The sequence below is a fragment of the Argiope bruennichi genome, chromosome 2 (assembly GCF_947563725.1).
Source record: "Argiope bruennichi chromosome 2, qqArgBrue1.1, whole genome shotgun sequence".
In the NCBI taxonomy this organism is placed as follows: Eukaryota; Metazoa; Arthropoda; class Arachnida; order Araneae; family Araneidae; genus Argiope; species Argiope bruennichi.
The window spans coordinates 22,719,466-22,743,299 of NC_079152.1; the positions used below are offsets into that span (position 1 = coordinate 22,719,466).

General features: G+C 27.5%; 2 protein-coding genes across 4 annotated transcripts in view; one reads left to right on the plus strand and one right to left on the minus strand.

Annotated features, from left to right (window-relative positions):
* Nucleotides 1–375: 375 nt before the first annotated feature.
* LOC129961544 (pre-mRNA-splicing factor ATP-dependent RNA helicase PRP16-like) lies at nt 376–9,734 on the plus strand. The gene is made up of 2 exons (XM_056075020.1): nt 376–497; nt 5,437–9,734. Exon 2 carries the CDS (start codon nt 5,464–5,466, stop codon nt 8,932–8,934), a length of 3,471 nt encoding a protein of 1,156 aa, XP_055930995.1. The 5' UTR covers nt 376–497; nt 5,437–5,463; the 3' UTR covers nt 8,935–9,734.
* Nucleotides 9,735–10,371: 637 nt separating this feature from the next.
* The window catches only part of LOC129990825 (uncharacterized), a 44,530-nt gene continuing 31,067 nt past the window's right edge, over nt 10,372–23,834 (minus strand). For 2 of the 3 annotated variants that reach the window (XM_056098183.1, XM_056098185.1), the window contains 7 exons: nt 21,700–21,906; nt 19,593–19,613; nt 19,361–19,475; nt 17,603–17,710; nt 16,387–16,457; nt 16,192–16,273; nt 10,372–15,229 (listed from right to left, as the gene is read on the minus strand). In XM_056098183.1, coding sequence (XP_055954158.1) covers nt 15,184–15,229; nt 16,192–16,273; nt 16,387–16,457; nt 17,603–17,710; nt 19,361–19,475; nt 19,593–19,613; nt 21,700–21,906 — 650 coding nt within the window. In that variant the 3' untranslated portion in view covers nt 10,372–15,183. The remainder of the gene's footprint in view (nt 15,230–16,191; nt 16,274–16,386; nt 16,458–17,602; nt 17,711–19,360; nt 19,476–19,592; nt 19,614–21,699; nt 21,907–23,834) is intronic. The other variant, XM_056098184.1, reaches the window with a different exon arrangement.

Genomic DNA, 23,834 nt, shown 5'->3' on the forward strand with positions numbered 1-23,834 from the left:
AAAATTATTTGTTATTCAAAAAATCGTGGATTATGCATCTCTACTCCATATATTTAAAAAGTTATTTTTGAAATGTAGCTTTCATACCTTATTTTAATTGTAAAATTTAGCTGCGAATGAAATCGTTCTATTTTTTCTTTTACTTCACATTTCTTAATTCGGAGATGACCATATTGTATTTGACATTTAGCAGGACAAAAAGCAAAATAAATCAGAAGTTGAGAATTTGAAAAATGTTTATATGATTAATATTTTTTAAAAAAATGAATTCAAAACTAAGACACCAGTAAGTTGGTTTACATTTTCCTCAATTTTTATAAATAAACAATACATCTGTTGCAAGAATAGCATCTCAAAGCAACAGCATTCAATAAAGTTGAAATGAAATGAAGTAATGTTACGTTAATGTTTGTTTACTAACCTAGTAGATAGTGTAATATTTATTTTAATAAAGAAAAACATGGAGATCAAAACCAATTTTTAAAAAATTCTTGAATGTGAGTATTAAAATCTTTATAACAGTTCCATAATTAGTTAAAAGCAGACATTTCTTTATTTCTAGTTTCAAATTTAATCTGCTTACTAACCTAACAGTTTGATATGTCTCCCCCAGCCCCAATAAATGTTTATTTTAGAACATCCGTTTTAATGACAGGTTATTATTTTTTCATATTTTACATAATCACACTTATTATTTATGCTTTTTATTTTTTCATATTTTACATAATCACACTTATTATTTATGCTTTTTATTTTTTCATATTTTACATAATCACACTGATTATTTATGCTTTTCCGAATCCGTGAGATATTTCTGTCTGAATGTGTCATATCAATTTTTATTGTCATTAGTTCATTAATTTGTGTATTAATAATAATATTATAATGTGAATGAAATTCTATTCAAATTACAGTTAATGTATTAACAAACACATTTAATTAATGGGATAATTTAAATTTAACAATTAGTTGGAATTTTTTATGAATTATTAGTATTTGATTTAAAATTCTCCGCCTTACACATTTCCCAACTATCTAGAGCTTTGAATTATAGTGTAAACCAATACTTTTACATTATTGAATTAAGTTTTATAAAAAGACATTTTTTAAAGAAATAAATCGTTTATGATTTAAAAAGTATGTTACATCAGTCAAGAAATATTTTAAAAATACTAATAGGGTGAGAAATAATAAACATATAAAGAGATGAAAGAAAAATAATTGATGCCATTTCTCCCCAGAAAATTAAAAAGATTTCTGTGTTGAAGTTTAAGTAATTAAAATTGAAACAATATATTTAATGAAGTGAAAAAATATTTTATATGGTTGTATCCAAAATTGAAATTATAACTTAAATTATCATAAAATTTCTGTCCAAGCAGGTGGGAAAATGGTAAAAGAGAATAGACTATAAAGGTATCAAAAGAAAAATGTGTTATTTAAAAGCAAATTTTGTTTTGTTTGTCCTCATTGAATTTAAGGTTAATTAATGAGCATTGAACTTTTTACTGATTTTAGCATTGTAGTAACAAATTTGTGTGTGTTTATCTATTGATGCTATATTAGATAGATTGTACAATCTAGAATTACCAAATTTGGTAAAAATGTAATTTGGAGGATATGAATGTGCAGTTTGATATTTTTTCTTTTCTTTTTGAAATCTCATATAGTTAAAAATTGAGATTTTCCCCATAATAACTTCCAAAATTATTCTAATTTCCTAAATTATACTTTTCACATCATTTCAACATTAAAGATAAGAAATTTTTAATAATGCTAATTTGATTGCTTGTGAATTTTTTCCTCAATTTTTGAACTTTTTAAAATACTTTTCTAAGGATTTGCAAACAATAATTATCATTGTTTCAATGAGATTAAACAAATTTCTCTATTATCGTCCAGATCATTGAATTTTATTATTTTTATAGCATACAAATTATTATAATTTAAAAAAAAATTAATTTTAAGATATTGATAAATCGTCATATTTTAAATATACCCATCTAAAAAAAAGGATATCTATTTGTAAATATAATGTATCTAAAATGTAAAGAATTGGTGGATGGAATTTGTATGTGATCTTTATATCAAAATTGTGAATTTCTATTGAATTTTGTAAAAATATAAAATGACTGACAGATATCTTATAGCACAAAGAGATTGATGGATGGAATTTAGCATATTATTTTATCATCAGAATTTTAGATATATAACAAATTTTGGACCAAGTCCATCTTTTATCAGTCTATCTAGTCTTACACATGTTAATGCAAAAGCAGTAAAACACAAAGCTTATATTAAATAATATGGCATGTAGTTTTTTAATGAAATATATATATTTATCCCAGTCTTGTATCCAATTAATCAAAAGGAACATGTTCAAAATGCATACTTTATAATACAAAACACACTTTATTGTTTCTATATTATTACTACTCAGTTGTGTTATCCTGTCTTGTAATTCACTTGACTTTCTTTTTATGATTGGCCAAGAAGCTATGTACTATTATAAGGAGGAATTAATTGGGTGCATTATCTTACATTAATGTACGGGAAAATCAAAACCGTGATTGTAAAGCTATGAGTAACAAAATTTGTCTCCTTTAATGCATAAATTCCATTGTAGACATATTTTCCTATTGTTAAATGTTTTATATTTTTTGAAATCTATTTTTCACCTTTAACTCTTTGAATGAAATTATATTGTGGAATATATTTTCATTCCATTTTCAAAATGTTTTTTTATGATGTGATAATAGTAGTAACTTTTCATTGTAACTACAGATTTTTAGTTTCAATTTAATTTGAATCTAGTTATACAAAATTCAGATAAGAATAGGTATAAAGATATATAGATTGAGATAGATATAAAGAAAATTTTGTCAAAAAATTTAATGCTTAGAAAATTTTGATGTTTAGCTCACTTTATAAATGTTTTTAAATAATTTTTTTTCATAATTTCAGTTTTTTAAAAATCAAAATCATGTTTCTCTGTCTTATCGAGCAATAAAGGAGAGATTTTAAATCATTATCAATGGCATAACAGTCACAAAAGCAAATATGCTGAGTAATCAGATGATCTTCAAATGCATCTTATTAATATTAAGTGAAAAAAAATGATTAAATATAAATATATAGAAAATGTCAAGATAATTTGAAAATATAGTTTTTTTTTTTTTCAACTTTTTTAGCTTGCAAATGTTGGAGAAATTGAAAGAATTCATGTTCTTACAAGAAAACTGTGAAAGTGTATATTAAATTATCAGTTTTGATTCTTTGATGAGGATAGAGGGAGGAGATATTTCTTGAGACCAAAAAACATTTTTGGATTCTAGATAATTTGTTCATTTTCATGCACATGAAGGAAAAAAAAAATTATTATGTTTAAAAATAAAGTTATTAACCTAAAATATGTCCTATTTCAAAAGGAATGAAACTTGATTCCCTGTTTGAATAAAACTAAATATTTGGTGATACAGATATAATTAATTATTAAGATTACTAGAAATTATTTATTAAAAATTGCATGATTTCTGCTTCCAAGCATGGAAATTTAGGCTATTTAAAATGCTTGTCATAACTTTCAACAGCTATGGTATACACCAACATTTACACACTTAGATACTACTGGCCATAAATAACTATCTATCTGATTTCTTTCATATAAACTTTTTCAGCTATGATAATAATTCAGCTGAACACAGGAAGATTTTGTCACCTATTTTCTGTAACTGCAGATACTGTATGAAAATTTTACAAATTCCAAAGAGTATGTCTGCGATATGATGTTGTAGGGTTCAGCAATTATTTTAGTTAGTTCAACAAAAGCTCTTAAATTTTTTTAGTTTTACTTTATTTATAGCTGTTATACTCATGTTGATGTCATTATAATTTGATAATTTATGATGATTTGGGCTTGAACGGAGGTTGTTTTTCACTCTTTTAAGTTTGTATTAAGAGCTTTATATCTTGTATGTCCCATTTTGATCATACTATTGCATATATACAGAAGATATTTATTCATTTTTATAATGATTTCAGAGCCATTTAATTATTGTTTAAAATATAAAGGCTAATTTTTTAAATGTTCACCCTGATAACCTTTTTTCTTGGATGGAAAACTGCATCAGGATTTTCATGATAGAAGGCCTTTTCATAAAATTCCAGGGATATTGACTTTTATTTCTCTTCTACTACTTTCTAGAGTTCATCAATCAATTCAGATTTGCACTTAGAAAGAGTTCTTTTCAACAAATAAAATGAAAAATATCCATGGGGGAATTGTTGGGGACTTTAGAGGAATATGTTGAAAAGGTATATTTACAATACCTATATAATACATTTCTTTTTATGGTATGTAGTGGTACTTTTCATAGTGTGAATTGTAACTTTGTCTTGATGAAGTTCTGTTCTTTTTGAAAATCATTGGGATTAAGAAGTAGAATTTATTCTGTGTGCATTGGACATAAAACTTTTTCTTGACACTACTTTGATTTGATTTTAATATATTTTTCCACTCTTATGATTTTTAATTTCCCACTGTAGAAGAATACTGTACAATTATAAACTCTCTTATTAGAACTTACTTTACATTGACAATACCAAAACTATGCATTTTTTCCCTCTTCATTTTTGATGGAGAATAGACATATATTTATTGTAGTCGTTTAGGTAAGCTTTAGTCAGTAGGTTCATAAAGGGTCCCAATGTATTTCCTGTTAAAAAGTTTGCATACAGAATTCTACAAACTCTTCTGTGTTGAGCCACATGTCTCGGTAAACATTAATGAACATTATGTTTTCTGCTTCTTTAAATTGTAAAAACTGGTTTATTATTTTATTTATTGTTGCTATAGATGCATTGAAAGAGTTTGAAGTCTTTTTAATTGCAATGGCAAATATGCCTTTGTTATCAGTGATTTCATTTTAAATATATTAAAACAGTGCACAACCTTTTCAGGTATTCTTTTGAAAAAGTTGTATACTCATCAATCATGCTCCATATATCATCAATCATTACTTTCCATGTGAAAGTAATGATTGATGATTTTCTCTTTCCCAATTAATAATGTTTATTTTATTCTTAGAATATTTGTTCATTTTTTTTTCTTTTAATATCATGCATTTTAAACTTTTTTTTTAACTATCGGATAAAAATGTCTTTAAAATGTGCAAAAATATGTCCTTTCATCCATATTTTATTTTCATGCAATATATTAAAAGAAGAATAAATTTAAAAGTGCCTGATGATATTTTTCATTTCAAATAATAAGTAGTACAAAATACAGACATTAGACACTTCAAAATACCAAATTAGTTCTCTTTAAAAATTTTGTGGCAACATGATTTGAAAGTTTACAAGAGATTTTTATATACCATTTAATGTTTCTTGTATTATTTTAGGATATTGTTGATATGTATATCTTTTCTTTCATAGGCATCAATAAATCTGAAAATTCACATCATGAGTCTACGTTCAAGTATTCATAGATTGGAGGGTATTGATAATCAAGTTGGTGGCCTAATTATAAAAAAGAAATCTGATGATGATGCACTTTTTAAAGTTCCTGCACCCAAAAAGTCACTGCTTGGCTTAGATGTACTTGCTGAAAAGCGACGAAAAGAGCAGTTATCAGAGAATAAGCAGAAAGTGTCACTGAACAAAAAATTTGCTGACTATGAGGAATCTCGAAAGAAAAAATACAGATCATCCCGTGATGAAACACCAACTTACACTGGAGGTGTCAGTAAGGAATACCTTAAGAGAGTTAACGAAAGACAGAAAAGAGAAAAAGAACGTAGCAGATATGTCTCAACTAAACATCGTAGTAGGGATGATAGAGAAGTTGGTAACAGCTCAAGACAAGAAAAAGAAAGGTCGGAGAGATCTTACAAAGGATCATCCAGGAGATCAGATGAATCTCCTTATCGAGATGAGCCTCCATCTCCAAGAATCCATCTTAGAGATTCTCCATCCCGATCAGGATGGGATGAAGATGATACTACCCCAGATTATAAGTCGTCATGGGATCTACCATCTCCAGCACATTCTGATAAGAGAAGTTACAGCAGAGCTAGCTCTGTAAATCCTACTCCAGCGCATAGATATAATGATTGGGTTCGTGATCGCAAGCGTTCTGGAGCAACACCAAGGGAATCAGCAAGAGATGAGAATATACCATGGTCTACTGAAGAGGAAAAACTTGAATGGGAGGAAGAAATAAAGAGATTAGATAGGGAGTGGTATTCTATGGACGAAGGATATGATGATAATCACAATCCTTTTGCAGGAATGTCATCATCTTATGCTAAGAAAAAAGAAGAAGCTCTGGAACAAAAGAAAAAGAAACGTATGTCAGCACAGCAGCGTCAGATTCATAAAGACAATGAGAAGTGGGAGACTAATCGCATGCTTACCAGTGGAGTGGTTCAGAAGCTTGAATATGATGAAGACTTTGAAGAAGACAATGAAGCTCGTGTACATCTTCTTGTGCAAAATGTGGTACCTCCATTTTTAGATGGGAGAATTGTATTTACCAAGCAACCAGAACCTGTAGTGCCTGTTAAGGATCCTACATCAGATATGGCTATCATAGCCCGTAAAGGAAGTCAAGCTGTCAGAACTTTTCGTGAACAAAAAGAGAGAAAGAAAGCTCAAAAGAAAGAATGGGAGCTGGCTGGAACTAGGATTGGTGATATAATGGGCATTAAAAAGAAAGATGAAACTGATGAGAAAAGTGTCGAAGACAATACAAATTATAGGGAGGACCACAAATTTGCAGAGCATATGAAAAATGCTTCTGAAGGCACTAGTGAGTTTTCTCGCAAAAAATCAATTTTGCAGCAAAGGCAATTTTTACCCGTATTTGCTGTTCGACAAGAATTATTAAATGTTATTCGAGATAACAGTGTCATTATAATTGTAGGTGAAACAGGTTCTGGTAAAACGACCCAACTGACACAGTATCTGCACGAAGATGGATATAGTAAATATGGCATGATTGGTTGTACTCAACCTAGAAGAGTTGCTGCTATGTCTGTAGCTAAGCGTGTGTCTGATGAAATGAATGTTCAGTTAGGAGAAGAAGTAGGGTATGCTATTCGATTTGAAGACTGTACAAGTGAAAAGACAATAATAAAATATATGACCGATGGTATTCTACTGAGAGAGTCATTAAGAGAATCAGATTTAGACAATTATAGTGCTATTATCATGGATGAAGCTCATGAGCGATCTTTGAACACTGATGTGCTCTTTGGCTTGTTGCGTGAAGTTGTTGCCAGGCGGCAAGATCTCAAGCTGATTGTTACTTCAGCTACAATGGATGCTACAAAATTTGCCAATTTCTTTGGTAATGTTCCAACATTTACCATTCCTGGAAGAACGTTTCCTGTTGAACTGTTTTTTAGTAAAAATCCTATTGAAGATTATGTGGATGCTGCTGTCAAGCAAGTGTTACAGATACATTTGCAGCAAACAGTGGGAGACATTTTGGTTTTTATGCCTGGACAAGAAGATATTGAAGTTACCTGTGAATTAGTTGCTGAAAGGCTTACTGAGATAGAAAATGCTCCTCAATTAGCCATTTTACCTATCTACTCTCAACTTCCAAGTGATTTACAGGCTAAAATATTTCAAAAAGCTCCAGATGGTGTTCGGAAATGTGTTGTTGCTACTAATATTGCCGAGACATCTTTAACTGTAGATGGTATCATGTTTGTTGTTGATAGTGGATATTGTAAACTAAAAGTTTACAATCCTAGAATAGGTATGGATGCTTTACAAATATATCCCATCAGTCAAGCTAATGCTAATCAAAGATCAGGAAGGGCTGGGCGAACAGGTCCAGGCCACTGTTTCCGACTTTATACTGAAAGCCAATACAAAAATGAATTGCTTTTAACTACAGTTCCAGAAATACAAAGAACAAACTTAGCAAATGTTGTATTGTTGTTGAAATCTTTAGGTGTTCAAAATTTGCTCCAATTTCATTTTATGGATCCTCCTCCTCAAGACAATATGCTTAATTCTATGTATCAACTTTGGATATTAGGTGCCTTGGATAACATAGGTAATCTGACATCTTTAGGTCGCAGCATGATTGAATTTCCACTTGACCCTCCACTTTCCAAAATGTTGATTGTATCTTGTGATATGCAATGCAGTGAAGAAATTTTGATAATAGTGTCCATGCTTTCTGTACCTGCCATATTTTATAGACCCAAGGGTAGAGAGGAGGAAAGTGATCTTGTTCGAGAAAAATTTCAGGTTCCTGAAAGTGACCATCTCACATTTTTGAATGTTTATTTGCAGTGGAAGCAGCATAAGTTTTCCTCTTCATGGTGCAATGAGCACTTCATACACATCAAGGCCATGAGAAAAGTAAGAGAAGTGCGGCAGCAGTTGAAAGAAATCATGGTTCAACAGAAATTACCAATTATTTCTTGTGGAACAGAGTGGGACATTGTTCGGAAATGCATCTGCTCAGCATATTTCCATCAAGCAGCTAGACTCAAAGGAATTGGTGAATATGTGAACTGTAGGACTGGTATGCCTTGCCATTTGCACCCCACTAGTGCTCTTTTTGGAATGGGCTATACACCAGATTATATTGTGTATCATGAACTGGTTATGACAAGTAAAGAATATATGCAGTGTGTCACGGCAGTGGATGGTTATTGGCTAGCTGAGTTGGGACCAATGTTTTACAGTGTCAAAGAATCTTCTCATTCACGTTTGGAAAAGCGCAAATTGGCAAAGATGAGCCAATCACAGATGGAAGAAGAGATGCTGTCAGCAGAAAGAGAATTACAAAAAAAGAAAAGGTGTGAAGAGGAAATCCTTGCTTCTGTACGTAAAAGGACAGTTATTACTACACCAGGAAGAACAGATTCTAAAACACCGAGACATAAACCTAAACGATTTGGATTGTAGGTCATTAAACATTCTTCAAAAATAACTGTGGAACAAAATTTTTAACTTATTAAATTGTCAATACTTTTTTTTAAATTCTCACCTATTTTTGTAAAACTCAGGTTGTACAATTCATTTTTCATTAAGTGAAATATGACACTCATTATATATTAAAAAAAATTATAAAAAAAAATGCAGAAAATAAGTTGCTCATATAGAAATCTAATTTTTATGATATAATTTCCCCCCCTTTCATTTTTTAATATAAATGTTAAAAGTGAATAAAATCAAATATTTCATAAGTAATATTTGATTTTCATGACTATAGTATAAATAACACATTGTTGATATCTCTAATTATATTCTAAGTCAGTGGTAAGCTTATAATTTATAAATTGGTAAACTATAAATGTCATTTTTATTGGATGGATTTTACCATGGATCAAATGAAAAGTATAATATTAAGGAATATAATTAATAAATTCTATTGTAAAGTAAAATAAATAATAATAGTTTAAACAATAAAATAATGGAAACCAGCAAATGTTAATTGTAGACAATTGAGGGTTTAAAACTCATTTATTGCAATTTTATTTTCATTAGGAATTAATATATTCATTCATTCATTCTACATAAATGTATATAATAGAACCCACTTTCAGAAAAAATGATACAATCAAACTCCATTCATTTAAAGATAGTATTACTTTCTATTGAGCTTGTGTAGTATCACTTTATATTTATTGTTTGATGTATGATTTTTTAAAGAAAAGAATGAAAATTATATTCTTTTTATGGAAAAATGTTATAGTTATCGACAAAAATTGTTCAGGCTTCAATTGTATGAGTTTTGAATACAATGTTATTTAAAAATCAAATTAATGTATCCAACTGCTTTTGTACTTATTTCCTAATATTATGAAATGAAATACAAACTTTTAAATGATAAATAGTTTATCTCTTGTCTGTATTTTTGTATATCATATTTTTAATGGAGAAATATAAATTTTAAACGTGCTCACTTTACAAAGATTTTTTAAGCTGTATGTTTGTTACATAAGAGCAAAGTCAGTAAATGTATCTGAAAAAAATATTTTCTGCTTTTCAAAACATTTAATCCACAAAATGAATTTTAATATAATAAAAAATAGTTATAAGAGACAAAAATCTAAAATATTGAACTGTCTTAGACAATACGTGTATGCTTGCATTGAATTATTGTAATTGCAAACATATATAATATATAAATCTGCTAAACTAACAGACAACTGCATTTACTGCTAAATCTTTTTAAATTCCTTTTTATTACAACACAGGTAGAAAACTGCTGAAATTATTAATATTAAATAGGAACTTTTGTAGAATAGATGATTATATAATATTTCAGTATATCGTAGTCAAGATGTCAGGTATTTAAAGTGTATTTTTCGTCTTTAATTGTATCAAAACAAGAAGATATAACAAAACAATATTTATTGTTTCATGAGAAGTACTACAGTAATAGCAGATGCACAGACAGAAACAACAATAATCATATATAAGGAAAAAAAAAAAATCAAACAATTTTTGACATATATTATTTATTTTCTGTAGTACATTTTACAGGACTCTAAAAAGGAATGATTCAGATTTTATAATTTTAATTATAGAGATGTCTTGACTATCCAAGTTCATACTAATTGTAAAAAAAAGTTAATTAGGGGAAGGGGGTAATTTTTAAATTATTCATCACAATTTTAGAGAAAGGAAGTTTTTTTAAAAAAGATAAATCTTTTTTATGAAGCATTAACATGTAATGTTTTATTCTGCTTATTTCTTTTTCCCTCCAACCCACCGCTTTCATTTGAAAATATTACTGCAAGTAGTTTAAAATAATTTCTTATTAAGTCTCTACATTTTACTAGTTTCGTTACCTCCTCATTGTTAATGTTTCAAGAAACGTGAAACTTTGCCTATTATAGTTTATTCCATTGAAAACGTTCCACAACCTAAATGTTTTAATTCTGCCTCTTAAATTTCAACTGACAGATGTACTTTCTTCAGATTCTTCCTTTTTACTCTGATGTTTTGAACTACATAAGAATGTGCTAGTAAAGTAAAGGCAAATGTTACATTCAATTAAAATCAACTAATGAAAAAAATTAGTTTTGGATTTTCCTGTTCATTATTTAATAAATACATATTTAACAAAATACAAGTAATTAAAAATTAACATATACTAATTCATTAAAAAAAAAAGAATTCTTGAATAAACGTGGCTTGGATAGTCAGAAGTAGCATTAAAACTGATCAGAAATGAATATAAAACAAATTTTGTCTTATTTCCAATAATATATTCACCACAAAATTTTAATTACATTGAATTGATACAGACTTTATATATAAAATATTGAGGGAATTCATTTTCAGTTTAAAGTCCAATACATTTTAAACCATGCATATTTAAAATACTAAAAACATAAAACATTTGATTTGCTGTTGAAAATTTAATATTTCAACAACATTAAGTACAAATGCATGTGAATTTTGAGATCCCCTATCAGTAACCAACTTTTTGGAACTATATTTTTTGTATTATGTAATAGAAGATAAATAAAACACAATTTTACATAAGTCATCTAGTATTCATATAAAATATCCTATGATTAAACTGATTGCAATATACTTCATAAAAGGTGAGACATCAAAATATAAGTAGCTTTAATTATACTCAGACAATGTAAGGAGTTAAATGCAAATTAAATTTGTTTAAAAGTAAATTTAAAATTTACACAATCATAATAATTATATGATAAATATGCAAATTCAGCACTAAGAAATAAGGTGTAAAATAATTTTTTGTCTCCTTACAATAATGCTCAATTAAATTATTTCACCATAAGGATTTTCATAATCAGTGGTGAGTAAATTCCATTTTTATTTTGTTTTTTTGTTTACTAACAATGCATTTAAATTTCTAAACTACACATATTGAATGGAATTTATGGAACAAAAAATATCAGAGCTTGAGATGGGACATTTAAGAATCACCGATAAATGGCATGCAATCAAAGCCCAATGAGTTCAAATTTTCTGCACTAAAACTATAATAAATATTTTAAATAGAGATCACATCGTATTGATTTTTCAATTTCATAATCCACAGGGAATCTCGACACATGAGAGAACATGTACAGCCATAAGTTATGAATAGTCACCAAGCCTAATGACTATAACCAAATCACAAATGTTTTTTAAAGAATGTAAATAATCTACATCAAACAAGTTAAGTACAACAATGATTAAAGAGCAGAGCTTCAGCATTTTTAGTGGACATCAAATCATTGCTTATGATACACAGCTTGGTTTAATCTTAGTGCCTGAAAATTTTTATTTTTAGAACAAATGAGAAAAACAATGAAAGCATTGATTATATTAATATGTTAACTAAAATGTAGTAATATATTAGTAGTTAAATTTTAACATTATAAATAATGGAAGAACTTTCTTATTTGGAAGATGCATGTATTTTTATTTGTAAAAAACAAACTTTATAGTTTTTGATAACTCAAGTTGGCAATTATTAGAGAGCATTAGAATTTATCATTACATCTGGTTAAATAATCATGAATTTGGTCCGAATGTATTTAAAAGCAATTTAGGCATTAATGCAACAATACAAAACTTGTGAATAAAACAGTAATGAGTTGCATTAAGCAGTTTTACAGACCACATAAAATAAAGATGCTGCTAAGAGCACCTTCACATAATGTGGAGTTTTTTTAGAGAAATTGGCGTTTTTGTTTTATAGGCAATGCACTTCAAACAACTTTAGCTAAACAGATTATTTTTGTATAACAAGACATAAGAAATAGATATTTTGTAGGGAAAAACTCTATATTAAAAAAAAATGCTTAATTTTACAAAGATTTTTCTAAAACTTTAAGAGAGAAAATTTGTTTCAAGTCATTCAACCGAGATGTAATTCATTCACTCAGCTTGTCAAATTGAGTAATTAATGACTATAGGATTCACAAAGACATATTAGGTTTAACAGATATTACATGCACATTTTATAAACGTTTTAGTGAAATATTTCAAAGAAACTATGGCAAACAATTTGTAAAAGGAATTAGACATTTTTCTATAAAATGCTTCCATATTTGTATAGATTTAAGGAAGAGTAGTTCTTCACAAACAAATTGCTTAGAACTATAAAAGATTGTGAATTGCATACAGTAGTATTGAAATGACAGCTGCTCATATCCTAGATAATATTAAACTTCTAAGATGAAGTTTCATCTTTATGACGTAGAAGAGGTTTAGAGCTAGAATGGTTGAGTATTAGTACATATAATCAAATAAAAATAATAATAAAAACATATAACCTTTTAAGTAACAACAAATATGTATTGCAGAAGCTCTACTATTTATAAGTACATATACAACAAAGTAAATATAAATTATTTGATATTTTCGAAAAAAACGTGATTAGGAATATGAAAAATGTTTTTAAAAAAAAGGTCAGAAATGAATGTTTTCGTAAAAATTTCTAAAATAAATAAAATCTATTTAAGAATGAATACACTTTGGAAGTTAGAAAATGGCAAGTTGTACTACAAGGCAGAGGAATTATTTGAATTAGAATTCTCACTTTGATTGGCATTTTATCATAAGCTTTCTATAACTTTTTTGTACAGTTACTTTTGCAGAGAAAGACAACTTTTTTTCTCAATATAAGCTTCGACAACGAGTATAAGCAATGCTTCAACATTACATTTTACCATAAAATTAACATATAAGAAAAAATTATAAAGATTGATTTTTATAATATCACTGGTTTCTATTCAGTTCTCTAGAAAAATACAGGAACACACTCTAAACATTTAACACTGAATTAGCGATTGTCAACAACATATTCAATAAACTTTAAAATTAAAACACAAAAGAACAAATTATAAAGCAATTTAATAACATCAAATATAATATTAAAATAACATATTTCTAAAAATCATAATTTATGAATTAGTATTTAATATAATTTGAAAAATGAGTTGCCAAAATATAATTTTAAAATTCTACAAAAAAAAATCAAATACAAACAGAACTTAACCAATGCAAACGAAAGAAGAATCTTCAGTCTCAAATACTGTACTGTAATGCTGTGAACTTGCATTAATACATTTAATCAACAACCAAATGGCAAATGATTCATTAAAAATACTCTAGGAACCCTTTTCTTATATAGAAAAAAAAAGAAGACGAAATGATTTTTTATCACATACATCAACATTAGTACATAAAAGCACTTTTTTCATACTTTACTTTTCAGGAAATATTTCTTGCAGCATAACCGTTTCCCTTCTTTATGATTCAGTTTTTGATATATGAAATCCTTAAAATCTTAACAGTAAATCATCCATAAAAAAGTAAAATGCTTATAGTAATGATTGCAATTTTTAAGTTTCATGCTGATTTTTTTTTTTTTTTTTTTAAGATCCCATTTAAAAAAAAAGTCCCATTTTTAAAAAAAAGAATCTAGGCAATATTCTTCTTTATAAGAGATATAATTTGTAGTTATAACTTCATATATAATAGGAAGGTACACAAAACAAATCAGATTTGTTTTTTCTAAGTTATTTTATAAATTCAAATAGATTGATTCTTTTTTTTAAAAACAAAATATACTGAAATGTTATTAAACCGGAATAAATAACATTGCAATAAATAACAATGGAATTAAAAAAGTAAAGGAGTGGCAAAACTTTTGAAAATTAATACACCATTTTCTAATTTATCCTTAATTAATAACATTTAAATAATTAATAAAAAAATCATATACATAAAAAATATTTTAAATGTGAAAAGACAGGGATTATTTTAAAAATAAGATTAAGTAAATTTTATTTCAAGAAAGTGAAATGCCCTTGCAGTCACAAAATTTTGTGTATGGTGTCACTTTTCTTCTAATAAATATATATTTCCCCCATTAATTACATGAATTCATATTCCAACAGTTAACAATTTTTGAGGAAGGGCAATTCCAACTAGACAGAGTGATGCAAAAAATATTTCCTGTACAGCAGACCAAGCAACTTGTAGGCATACAAAAATGTGAACAACATTATACCACAGAGATGGTGGCTTGTCATTGAAGAATAAACACTCTAAAATATTTCCCCAATGTTCCACCAAAGCATTTTGCTTCATAAAGAAATCTTACAACAGTCTATGGCTCTAAATAGCAAAGCTATTAGTTCTGGACCTTTTTGGAAATTTGAATATCAGAAGTTATATAGATTTTGGAGAGGCTCCCTTTGGATCATGAATGTATTCACTAGGAAAAAAATAAGAAACTCTAAAATTAAGTGCTAATTAAGATTAGTGATACATGTATAATTAAACATAGAAAAACATTGAATTTGATGTGAAATATAATATTAGATAACTAGATTTGCAATCATTTTAGTAAATACGTTTCCCAAACTAATTTAGTTAATTTTAAAATTAAATAAATTAAAGTTCAACTTAGAACTGCAAAATAAATTAATAATTTTACACTTAAATTAGATATTTTGCAGTTTAATTAACATTACAAACAGATTAATGATAGATGGTAGACTTAAATTATATATAATCCTTCTGATGGGTAAGCACAAAACTGCTTTCCTTCACTTAGCCATGATTTAGAATTTTCTTTCATATTTGCTCATAACCATTAAAATAAAATCACAGTTCAAATTGAAAAAATCTTTTAAATATAGTGTTATAGTGTAGGAAATTCAATTATTTTAAACTAATTTTTTTGTTTTATACTTTAACGATCAGAAGATCATTATGTTACAAAATGAAGAATTTCACGATTGACCACAAATGTATTTTATGCTCAAACTAACTACAATAATTTTTTCATGAAATAGCAAAACATTTTTTAAGAAGAAGAAGAAGAAGAAAAAAAAAACATACAAAAGCATGGATTTTATTGTTTGTCAGTACAAGATAAATCAATTTGTCCTGTTTTCTTTTAATCTCAAAAGTTGATATTTGAAATCGCAGAAGTCCAGCAATTTCCACTAGGAATGTAATCACTGAATTTAATCATATGAGATCAGTTCATAATATTACCTCCTTGCCTTTGCTAAGATTTAATAATGCATTGATTAATTCTTTTATATAATATGAATGACTAGAAGCAAAACATTTGAAGAAAATATTTTGCTTACTCCCTTTTTTATAATATATGTTATTACCATTGATTAGAAATGAGATTGTTTGAAATATGAAATAGTTATTACTCACACTTCCATGGAATTTATGGTACTGTTTGAACAATAACTTTCCACTTTGACATGGCAGCTTTTATGGCACTGGAGATTACATCCTAAAATAAGAAATGAATCAAGTTTCCATTAAAAAAAGAAGGAGACAAAAAAAAAGAGACAGAATACTGATTAAAATTGTACAAATGAGGAAACATTCTACAATATATTTTACCTCTACATTCATAACCTTGCTTGCCTGGCCGCCTTGTTAATTGCTTCTGACATACTTGACACGTTGTAGACCTTTAAAGAAGGCAGTATTTTCTTAAAATCATAATATATTTAATTTTTTTAAAAATATACACAGTAAATAAAACAGGGAAACAATAATAAAAGATTAAAAATAGCTCAACTTTTGATGCTTTACAATAGCAGTGTATTAAATAACTGATAACAATGCAACACAGTATTGTTAAAAGCACTTCATTTTATACATGAAACAAACAACAACAACAAAAAACATAATACTTGAATCTTACACCAAAATATTGCTTAATTGACCATAAAAAAAGATAAATAATTAAAAAATATATCAGAGCAGAAAAAGCTTCTCCTCTCTAATAAACAATAGATTATTACAAATATGAAGCAAAAAATATGAAATTCTAATTTTCTATATTAAATTCTTTAAAGTTTATAACAGAAACTATAAAAAGATTTCTATTTTGGAGAAAAAAAAGAGAAAGTTCTTTCCATATTTATATGAAAAATTTACACTAGGAGGATTCCAAAAAACATATTGTTTCCTGTCACAAGAAACAATATGTCTAATGGTAACAAAATGTAGGTGAATTAATCAACAAGTTTAGGATAAAATTTATGTAGGAAAAATAAATTAAATGAAATACATAGTTGAATAAAGAAAGAAGAGGAAAAACCATCAATTGAGTAAGCCATCATAAATTAATTATTTAGTTTCCAGAAAGTTTAGAACTATGAATGGTAGTATAAGCTGAAATAAGGAAGATCTTTAGGAAGCAATGATTTCAATTAATGTAATAGGCAACGGAATTGAAGAAAACTGGAAACTTCACATCATGGTAACGCTTTCCCATACATGGTCAATTCATGTCAGGTGTCTTACATTATTTCAATAGAATTCAAACCTTTCACTTGGAACTCAAGAAAGTACGGAAAAGATTAATCAAATGTGCCCAAGAAAAAATACTTTCACTTGGACACATACATCTTGAAAGTGGTTTGGAAATAGTTCTCAGAACAATATCCAAGAGTTTCATAAGAACCTATGGCTTATTTTGTATTTGGATAGGGTAAAAAAACTCAATAATGGGATAAATATTTTTGAGATAATGAAAATTTTCATAGTTCGAATTATATTATTTGTTGAGTTTTACTTTTATACAAATTATAGATATAAAATATTTTACCCTGAAAGATGCTTGGCAAGGAACACATGATCATTAAAGATGTGAAGTTTGGTGCCTCGTTTCTTCCACTTGCTTCGATGAACCAGAGAGTTTGGAATGAGGTAACGCCTAGAGAAAACACTTCATTAAATATTATAATTTTTGCAATAGAATGCACAAAATTCATTTTTGAAAGTGAATTTGAAACATGAATAGCCTGATAAATTTATGTTTTCAGAAATGACCTATACTTATAAATAGCGATTCTTATCTATAAATCATAAGAACATTCTACAGAGACCTTAAATGTTTTATAATGGCACTTAAAATTCAAATTAATTATATTCTGTTTATTAGCAAAACTTTTTGGGAATGAAAAATAATTTTTGCCATTTTCATTACAATGCATTTTTAAGAAAAGTAAAAATGTTTAAAAATAATATCTCGCATTTATTTGTTATTTCAGTTTATTATACAATGGGTAGTCAAACCTTCTTTCTTCCTGCCTAGATGAATCCTTTCCTAGCCGAAAGAATTTTTTTTAATCAGCAGGGGATGGGACATTACATTGATGCCACGGTTTATCACCCTTCGCAGCATTACATAATGCCAATTTGTAATGTCATATATATCGCCTTATTCTTCTGATATTTATTATTAATTATGTTATTGTTTTAATATTTCTTGCAATTAAAAGCCCCACACAAGTTAAAGATATAACTGCATTTTTTTCTTTCCATTTTAAAATTCTTACCAATCGCAAAGCATTTAAATTGCATTGAAAATATTTTTAAATAAATGAAATGGCAATCCTAATGGGACATTATAAAGCTGCTTATTGTCAAATGACAGTGGGATCTTGCAGCATGTAAATGCATTAATTCTTCAAAGGAATGTTTTTCCAATAAATTTTAACTAAAACAAGGTATATAATGTAAACACATATTTTTTTGCAGTTTTGTGGCCGAAGAGAGAGAAGATACTTTGAACTTCACTTTATTTTATCATGGGAGGCATAATCTATGAACAAAGAAGATGCAACGAGTATGTCAATTCACAGCACAACACGAGAGCAGAAAGAAAAGAGTGGCAATTTCCTGATGATCATATACCATGAGATTCAGATAGGGATTTCTTTACATGTGTCAATTTAAGTAAGGGAATTGTAGGTATCATTTAAAAGAATTTGTTTAGATTAACAGATTTTTATCCCTTCACTTGGAGTGTGGGAACTTGTAGATTTCAGCAATTTTAGAGCTCATGTAGTATTAATTAAATAAAAAAGGTGGAATTGGATCAGGGAATAAGAGAACATTTTAGAATTAAATTAATATGAGTTAAATTAAAATAAAAATTAGGAAATTAATTAGGATTTAAATCAGATTTTAAAATATCATTACATACGTATTATATGTATTATGGTTCATTAATACATATGCATAAATGATTTTTAAGCAAAATTTGTGGGCTTTTTTTATGTAAATCTTAAAATTATTTACAATTTCCTACATCTTATGTTCACTATGCTTATACTTCCCTGAATCAAAATTAAGTTTTCGATGTCTATTTGTCTTTTTATTTAATTTCTAGTAACTTAATCGGTCTTAAAAATTTCTGCATATTCAAATTTGCAATTTCCTTGTTTAATGCAAGTGCACTTCAAATAAGAAAGATCCAGAAAACCAGCACTTCTCTTCTCACAGCATTTATTTGCAAATAGCAGTAAATATATTAACAAGCATACTACAATTAATTTACAACAGATTAAAGCAAACTTACTTTATAATACCATTTTCATTCGTTTCAATAACAAGTGTTGAATTTTCATTTATGTAAGTTCGAGTGGAAGAGGCACTTATCCCCGAAGCTTCACTAAGACTGCTACGAGTGCTGCCTGCAAATACAGATAGTGCATACTGACTATTTATTGTGCAAATGCATAATTCAACTTATCATAAATAAAATACTAATCAAAAACCGAATGTCATGCATAGAATACATAGGTTCTTACCTGGAACAGTTAAAAATTGTCCTACAGGAAAGAAAGACAGAAAATGAAAATTTAATTAGTTAAACCTTTACACAAATGTTTTTAGTAATATGAAGAAACAAACTAGAGTAGGAAGCACAATCATTAAATACATTAGGATTTTACTTCAAATACACAAATTTATTAGATAGATTTATATTGAGAGATATTTGACGCAAAAGAAACGCTTTAACGCAAAAGAAAAGCACACAAATAAAATACAATTTTACACAGTAGATGGGGAGAAGAAATCAAACACCTTTAAATAGCATGCAAGCATACAAAATACAAAGAAAATGCAGAAAAAAGCAAGCAAAGGAAGCACAGCTTTTAAAAGGGTTTATTTATCACACTCAAACTGGGATCACACAGGAATGGATAATTTAAAATTTTGAGTCTTCATATTGTGATTCATTACAATTATTCTTATATATATGTGTGTGTGTTTGGTATTATGCTATTGATTATAAAATTAATGACTGCAAAAATATGAATTATTTAAGAAATATGCAACAATGTCACCTAAGCTTAAATTTTACAGTATCAAAACCATTTTCAAAATATATAAGTTAGGAAAAGCAATGGCCAATGTATTGATAACAGCATCTGATGCAAAAGTTCTTATTTAAAACTGCACAAATACAAGGAGGAAAATCTTGATACTTACCCTCATTAAATTTAGATATCCAGAAGCAAAAAAGAAAAAAAATGAAGGGCAGATTATTTTAAAATTTGAAATCATTATTATATAATAAACAGTAATTTACAGTATTATACAATTTTCTCATAAACAAATAAACAAAATATAGATTTTCTTTAAAGTGGACTTAAAAAAAATTAATAATTACATAGCATTAAAAAGATGTACAAATTAAGAAGATAAAACCGACAAATGTTTACTATAATTAACATTTGTCCATATAGCATAAATTAACAAAAATTATATAATTCAACTTTAAAACAATTTACTTGAAGCTTATGTGAAATTGTGTAGTTTATATTAATTTCTATAAATGGCATATTATAAACATAATTAACAGTCTTTAACATTTCTATCACCAAAGCTATGTGTTTTCAAAATAAAAAGATCACGATTGTTATTTAATTTTGTTAATAATATGCAAGAAATATTAGATTCATATTAGAGAATTGGCAAAAATAAAGGTTTGAAAAGAGTTTGAATACATATATAAACAAATTTATAATAAAAAGGTCAATTTTTAAAAGTAACAAAGGCATCCATAGATGCTATAAAAATAGATTTCAAATAAGCAAATAAATGCTACACAAAGAATTAAGATGCATGATTTGAAATAAACAGCAATATTATTTGCAAAATTAATTTCTAAAAACCAGCAAGGATATTTATGGATATTATCTTTCAATCTCCAAATTAAAATATGTGGTATTTGTTCTGGAAAATTTCATGCTTATGCAATGACTTTAAATCATTTTTTAGATACCAAAACTGCTTTCTTTTTCAAATAACATCTCCATTTGTAACAATGGCCATTTACCAAATATTACAAACAAAGTCCTGACCCATTGGCAAGTCAGAAGAACAGAATCTAATTTTTTCTACAGATGAATTCTCTAATAACCAGACAAAAGATTTTGATCTTCATTTCTAAATATTATTTTTGTAACATAAATTCAGGATCATTAAGTATTATTTCTCTTCTTTGCTTAACATTTTAAAACACAGGATGTTATTAAAAGTATTTTCAAACCATATTCCCAACAACAATAAATGTAGAAGTGATTTTTTTTAAAAAACTATAAGTGACCATATAAAAGAATATTTATATTTTATATAAGAGAAAGGGCAAAACTGAATTCTCTAGAACAATGAATTTCTGATTACTTTCCAAAATAATGAGCTAATATTTGTGTACATGTATAAATGAGATAGGAAAACATTAACAGCAATTCCTTCAAAGTGCTTGCCTGTACCTAAATGTATTATTATGTCTAAATTAAAATATTTTTAATAAATAAAATTTTTGCCTCTTTTATCTACTAATATTTATAATTTACATGAAATATATTTTTATATTCTCAATGTAAGAAAATTTACTAAAACACATACCCAAAAATTTTCCTTTGAAAGGAGACAGTTTTTGTGCAGAAGGCTGCCTCCCACGGTCAGCAGAAGTGCTGCGGCTACTTGCTTGACTATAACTAGAAGCAGATTCAAACCGATTTTCAGCTGATTTGGAACGATTTTTGTGGAAACTCAATCTCCTACGTAAGGTTCCCATCAATGTTTTCTTTTCTTTTGGTCGAGACCTATCTCCTGAAAATAAAAGACAAAAGATCAGAAACATATTTTCAGACACATTCAACAAAAATAAGCAACCCATGATCATAAGCAGAAAGCAACTCATGATCTGGGGATAAGAGATACTCCTTTAGATGCAATTTTGACAATTTCAAATAATGTGTACATTTAAATGAAATCATCTTGTTTGTTATATTGCTTCTCATATACAACTACTATATCTGTAAAAATATGTTAGATATCTAATCTTCATAAACTTAAAACAAGTACTCCACCTTCCTGATAATTTTGTTGTTACTGAATGCCTGGAGTGAGTTTTTATATGCCCAACAAAATTGTGAATTCATCCCAACAATAAGTTTATATTTCTGCAATATTTTTCACAATGCTCGATTCTTTGGAAATATTTAACATGAGATTTCAAATGATTTCATGCCAATTTCAAAGTGGAATGAGCAGCTCTTTTACGGTGCAGCAATGTCGCAGCTAGTCCAAATGCTACAAGAGCTACGGCTACATTATTTGAGATTGAATTGCTCTCAGAATCAATTTAATTAGGAATGTTTTACAGAAGATTTTCTAAAGCATTTAAGATTTCCCTAAACTCGTTATTGACAATTTCATTATTTGATCATAAATTCTTTTTTGCCCATGTGTTTAAGAAAATTTGACAGACAGACATACATACATAAACAGATAAAAGATCACCCATGCTATAATTTCGTTCGCAATGCAATTCTTCACCAAACGAAACAATATGGATAGATTCGGTGATGACATTACCAAATGATTATAAACTTTGTTTGAGACTTCTAAGCACAAACCTTCAATCATTATCAATGCTTCTTTATAAATTTCTGGTGTGAAATCCATGATCTTATTTCAATTTTCTTTGCATATTCAATGGAAAATATCCTTCAAAATATAATTTAAATTTAAACGAAATCAATTGGCAAAACTCAATTCTAATGCCAATTGTGTTACAAAATAATAAAAACAGTTAAAAAATGAAATAAAAAACATTGAAAAAAAATTATACTCTTGAAATGAACACATAATAAACGACATAGCTAAATTACAACGTGATGTCATGTGAAATAATTAAAGCAAAATGAAAACAAATCAAAATCTCCTGTAAAATTCAATATAACAATGCAGTTAGAAACATTGAAATGAAAAAAATGAAACTGGGAATCGTAAACAAATCATTAATCATTAAGTATTGAAATAGAATCGTAAAATATTTAGTATAGCTGTGTTGCTTATACATCCAACAGATAAAGCTGTTTTTTTTTTTTTTTTTTTTTTTTTTTTTTTAAGAAAAATTATTTTTTTTAAAAACATATCACAGGTGTGGCATCTATATAACTAAATGTATAAAAACACATGCATATCCAAATGCAACATTTCACAACAACTGGTAAAAATCTTCTGGAGATTTAATATTTTGAGCAAATGAATATTTACTTTTTTATTTATATAGATTAGTAGCCTTTGACGATCAGTTGGTTTGCTAAGAATATTGATTATGTTCATTTGCTATTTTGTTTAAATACAGTTACATAAGCATGATTCCCCTATATTGCCAGTCATTAAAGCCATGTTGTTTTAATTATAATGTTTTAATTAATATGTTCTGTCCATTGTGTACATGAACATTTCTAATGCAGAACGGTCTTATGGAAACGGAATGGTGCTATTAAAAATGTAAATGTCCAAGTAATCTATCTTCTAAATTTTGCTGTTTTGTAATGTCACTTTTTTTTATTCATCATATAAATTACAAAGATATTACACAGAATCTTTCTTCTTTAGCTTTCATCAGCAGAAGAAAGTTGCATGATTAAATAATTGATGAAATAAAGAAATGGCTTGAATTTGAGGGCAATAATGTAATATAGTATTGGAAATTAGGCAAATAATAATAATAATTGTCACAATTT

Bases quoted from the DNA above. Each gene is read 5' to 3' on its own strand.
- LOC129961544 (XM_056075020.1), top strand. From the start codon at position 5,464: ATGAGTCTACGTTCAAGTATTCATAGATTGGAGGGTATTGATAATCAA.